The sequence below is a fragment of the Maylandia zebra genome, linkage group LG9 (genome assembly GCF_041146795.1).
Source record: "Maylandia zebra isolate NMK-2024a linkage group LG9, Mzebra_GT3a, whole genome shotgun sequence".
Classification (NCBI taxonomy): domain Eukaryota; kingdom Metazoa; phylum Chordata; class Actinopteri; order Cichliformes; family Cichlidae; genus Maylandia; species Maylandia zebra.
Genome location: NC_135175.1, coordinates 24,119,846 through 24,125,276, shown reverse-complemented (window position 1 = coordinate 24,125,276; position 5,431 = coordinate 24,119,846). Strand labels below are relative to the sequence as shown.

General features: G+C 40.9%; 1 protein-coding gene across 1 annotated transcript; it reads left to right on the top strand.

The window, feature by feature from the left end:
- The first annotated feature begins 69 nt into the window (after positions 1–69).
- Positions 70–4,956, top strand: enosf1 (enolase superfamily member 1). Its single transcript, XM_004546872.5, has 15 exons — positions 70–255; positions 363–465; positions 1,837–1,952; positions 2,383–2,469; positions 2,559–2,585; positions 2,671–2,743; positions 2,849–2,887; positions 3,006–3,088; positions 3,173–3,295; positions 3,369–3,503; positions 3,821–3,862; positions 3,944–4,073; positions 4,217–4,316; positions 4,401–4,482; positions 4,587–4,956. The coding sequence occupies exons 1-15, from the start codon at positions 70–72 to the stop codon at positions 4,677–4,679; spliced, it is 1,419 nt and encodes a 472-aa protein (XP_004546929.2). The 3' UTR covers positions 4,680–4,956.
- The last annotated feature ends 475 nt before the right edge of the window (positions 4,957–5,431 follow it).

Here is a 5,431-nt window from a genome sequence, read left to right as displayed (position 1 = left end):
TATTTTTATATTTTTATTATTCACTTAGAGACCAGACGCTTTGATTTGTCTCTTTAAGCCTCATCTTTAATGTTTAAACCGGCACGACACGGTGAAGTGGGTGGGGTAAGCTTACAGAGGTCACAACAGCAGAAACCGCTTCGATCACATGACAGATTTAATCTGTGCGCAGAGATGTCGCACAAAATTGTTAATTTGAGAGTGAGGGATGTGAGGTTCCCGACGTCCCTGGAGCAGCACGGCTCAGACGCGATGGTAAGAAGTTTGTGCAGCTCGTTCTCCACGCGCGTGCATGTTCGCATTCACAGACACAGTCACAAGAATGAGACCTTTCCCCCCTCCCTCTCATGTCCACGCTGCAGCACACCGACCCGGACTACTCGGCCGCCTATGTGGTCCTCGACACGGACAGCGGCCTCAAAGGTTTCGGCCTCACGTTCACGTTGGGAAAAGGCACCGAGATCGGTAAGATCCACGCGGGGCGGCCTTAAAGACCCACTTTGACGAAGCCACCACAACAAACTTGCTGTTGCATTCAAGTGCACGCAGTGAGCTCGGAATTTCTGGTTCTTGAACAGTGTGAATTTTATCAAAAGGTTTTCGGTAGGGGAAAAAAATCTCAGCTATATAGAGTAAATGTGAAAACGCTGCTGTTTTTTATTGAGCAAAATTACAACTGCGATGTAGATTTTTACATGAATACAACGTCTCATAACTTACACCACCAAATTGTTTAAAAAAACATTAACAATGCAGAAATCAGCCACATTATGGTTTATTGTCGGTGTTTCTATGGCCTACATGCTCCTTAATGATTAAAAAGTTGCAGAGAAAATGTCCGATCTTGGATGATTTTTCTCTTTTTAATTTCCAAGCCCTACACTGCCATCTTGTGGTAGTTTTAGTCAATGGATTTCAGTTACATTACAGAGAATACTGACATGATATAAACATGACAAAAACGATAACATTTATAACATGTATGGTGGTTCATAGATGCTGGAATAAGGATGGATTACTAGTTAATACGCACACAGTAAATACATGAGGATTGACTATAAAAATGTGTATATGGTGTGTATATATGGCATTAGTTATTTTAAATAAAAAAAGAAGATAAAAAAACAAACAAACAAAAGCAAAACAAAGATATATTTCTCCCCCTTCCCAGGTTTGGTTTTAAATCCTGATTTGTATCAACTACCGCTTAACCTATATTAGTTCCTTTCAGGTTAATCTAAGTTTATTTTAGTTGTTCTAACTCTGATCAATACGAGTTCACTCAGGTCTAATAGCTCGATTTAATTTAGCCTGATTCGGTTTACCCAATGCCTTCACTCGCTGTACGTGCAAAGTAGCTGGTTATAAAGCGTCAAGAGGACTTGAGTTCATGACTCAAGTCCTCTTGACGCTGCAGCAACAGAAAATATTGTCAAGGCAAGAGACTATCAAAATAAAACAGGAAACTACTGTTGAAAACTGTTGAAACTGAAAAATATTCATTAGTAATTATTCATCTCTGTCTAACATAGTGTAACTGTTACTCTGTCTCTCTCTGTTCTCTTCTCTTCCCACTCACCCTCAATTAGTCACAGTGGATATCAAAGAGTGCAGGCTTATGAGCGAGACGCCTTTGTGTAGGGTGGCACAGAGCAACAGGGAGATAAACTGGACAAAACACCGAACATCATAACTTGGCTGTTGCAGGGCTGTCTTCTCAGACTCCACAGTCCCTGTATCTGTTTAAATGAGGTTTATTAAAATTATAGAGCTTTGTTGAAGTTTTGATCTTCATCCAGTTTTTCTTTGTTTTTGTTGCTGGTTGAAACCCCACAGTGCTGTGCGCTGTCAAGGCCCTTGCAGGACTAGTTATCGGCAAATCTTTGCAGGAGATTGTGAGTAACTTCCGTGGATTTTACCGCCTCCTGACCAGTGATGGCCAGATGAGATGGGTGAGAGTACAAACATAACATAACAAACATGACCAGATTACAGTCATTTCTTTAGATTTCAAGCTAATATCAGTTTCACTTGACTGATGGAATCTGCTGATATTCACTCGGTGTTTAACACTTATGGGTTAATATCAATATGATTATTGAATAAATGTTAAATGACATATTTTATATTTATAAAATATGTCATTTATCTAGCGGTGCCCACACTTTTGTATCCATACGAGACAGCTTATTCAGACTGGTGGCTTTGCCAGTGTTGTTGAATAATGTATGCTTGTTTTTTCATGCCAAAAAAGCCTCCAACAATAATTAACTATAAAAAGAGACCTAGTTAATAAATGCATGATGAAAAATGTGTCTATTAACAAACGGCGGTGTACTCTCCAGTTTTGCTAGATGTAATTATGACTCTCGTCTGGTACAGTTAGGCCCAGAGAAAGGAGTGATCCACCTGGCCACTGCTGCAGTCCTGAATGCTGTGTGGGACCTCTGGGCAAGAGCTGAAGGCAAGGTGGGGAAATCTCAGATGAAGCTTAATAAGTAAAACTTTGTTTCTTTCATAAAGCATGACACATCATGGCTCACAGACTTTTTCCACAGCCGCTGTGGAAGCTGCTCGTGGACATGGTGAGTCAGAGATAATTTACTCCACCGATTTATATCCGAGATGTAATCACAAGGGAAATATCATGCCATGTATTTGTCAATTCAGGACCCGAAGCAGATTGTGTCGTGCATCGACTTCAGATACATCACTGATGTGCTTACAGAGGAAGAAGCTCTGGGTGAGACTGGTTTTTGACGTCATTGAGTGTGTCCAGTACAGTTTGAGAAATGCAGTGTTACCAAAACGCTGTGTCACACTCCTTCTGTCTTCATTCTTTTCTTAGACATACTTGTGAAAGCACAGGAGGGCAAGAAGCAGAGAGGTGAGCACACTAATTACTGCCTCTTTAGAAATCAACCAGAGCCCTTTCAGCCACCATAAAAGGCCAGTTTATTCCATTTAAACACAATTTAATTCAGTACATATCTTTTTTCCATCAGAGGATCAGATGCTGAAAGAGGGTTATCCTGCATATACCACCTCCTGTGCTTGGCTCGGATACTCAGACCAGCAGCTCAAGCAGGTCTCTGTTGTATAAATCGCTCAGCAAACAGTGTGCCTAGTTAGGCATACTACTAACTATAATGACAGTCATGTTTCTGTTAAGCTCTGCTCGGATGCTCTTAAAAGTGGATGGACCAGATTTAAGGTGAAGGTTGGCGCTGATCTAGAGGACGACATACGCCGGTGCTGCCTCATAAGGAAAATGATTGGACCCAGCAGCACATTGGTAAGCCTGTTCTTGCCCCTGCATGTGTAATGGCATTAGGAAATTATACCAAAGGGGTTTATTTTCCTGTTAGATGATCGACGCCAACCAGAGATGGGACGTAGCCGAGGCCATAAGTTGGGTGTCCAGACTGGCTGAGGTCAAACCCCTTTGGATCGAGGAGCCCACGTCTCCAGATGACATCCTGGGTCATGCTGCTATTTCCAAGGTAAGAGAATAATTTCTAGTTTTCAGCTTGTTTATGTGTATGAAAGGCATTTCTGTGATACAGTATGTATATGGGACAACAGAAAGGTTGAAAAATCATCAAAACAAAGCAACCATCAGATACATTTTATGTCTTTCTGTGGCTATTTTGCATCCCTTGGCAGTCGTTTTAAACCTCTATATGGTTGTATCATTGATTTCTAATGAATAATATTAAGGGTAACAATAAACACAAGAACAGGACCCTCTTTCTGTCTCTTAGGTACATTCAGTCATCCATCCAGGGCTGTTGAGTTATAAACAACTTTCTTGTTGCAGGCTTTGGCTCCACTGGGGATTGGAGTGGCAACAGGCGAGCAGGTCAGAGCTCAGGTCTGTTCCAACAAGCATATCTTTGATGGGTTATATTTTTAGTTGAGTTGAGTTGAGTTTTCTCTCCAGTGTCACAACAGGGTGATGTTTAAGCAGTTCCTGCAGGCCTCTGCACTGCAGTTTGTCCAGATAGACAGCTGTAGGCTGGGCAGTGTCAACGAGAACCTGGCCGTGCTGCTGATGGCTTACAAGTTCCAAGGTAAAAGTTCAAGGAATAACAATCATGAATCATACAGATCCCCAAGGCATGTTTTTTAAAAGTTGCCAAAGGCCCTCAAAGGTTATTAGACAAATACTGCCTACACAGAGGAAACTCGTGGGTTTGCGTTTCTTCTTTCTCAGTGCCTGTGTGTCCTCATGCCGGTGGAGTCGGGCTCTGTGAGCTCGTCCAGCATCTGATTCTGTTTGATTACATCTGCGTGTCTGCGGATCTCAGGAACCGGTAGGAGCAGCGTTTATTTTTATCAACAGTTTGATCTCAGTGATTATAACCAAACACTGACTTTTTGATTTGTTTTCCCCCCAGAATGTGTGAATATGTAGACCACCTCCACGAGCACTTCACTAGTCCTGTAGTGATTCAAGACGCCCACTATATGCCACCGAAGGCAAGAAACTGATTAGGAAGTCAATCTGCATTACTCTGAAAAAAAAAAACAACTTTGCGTTGTTTACAGCTGCTGGTATAGATCGTTCTGCTCTTTGATTTCAGGATCCAGGCTATTCTTGTGAGATGCTGGAGGAATCTGTGAACCGACATGAGTACCCTGAAGGAGACATATGGAAACAGGAAATAAAGAAATAGGGACTGTATAAAAGGACTGGACTGAAAATGTCCAAAGAAAAAGTCTTTCAGAAAGCCTGGGGAACTGAAATTAACTTTCTCCAGAGCTCTTTTTCTGTTACCGTAAATAGAATATTTTTCTTCTTACTGATCAAAGTGCCAAGCTTTAGTGAATCATTTGATTTTTTTTTAATACTCTTTGGTCTTTCCTTTATAATGTAAAGTGCTGTGAGAAAACTGCTGCTGTGAAATAGAACTATATTAATGAAACTTGAAAAATTACAAGTCAAGCTGTAAACCTTGTATTAAGTCCTCTTAAGTCATCAGATTGTGGTCATCTTTCCTTCATAAGCACTTATCATGTAAATCCTCTAAATTCTGTCTTCTGAAGAATTTCCCTCCTATGCAGTGCTTTGCAGCAGAAACCCATTAACAAGATATCTGAAGGATGCTACCCTGTTTAAGCCAAACAGTTCATGGGTGTACAACTCCAGTTCATCAGTTAGCATATAGGAAGTTGCAAATACATGGAATTAAAGACTTGTGGACAAAGCTGTAAAGTAGGCAACCTGGGCTCACTGTATGTGACACCCTTTACTTAGTTTTAATTGGTAAACCCGTCCTTTATTAGGATATATGAACACATCTTTTAACTTTTGTGACGTCTTGCAAAGTCACAACTAGCATCTTCAAACTCTTTAAATAAACTAAAAATCAAAGCAAACTCTCCACTTACCCACCAGTGTCATATTTTGTACTGAATGTACAACTAG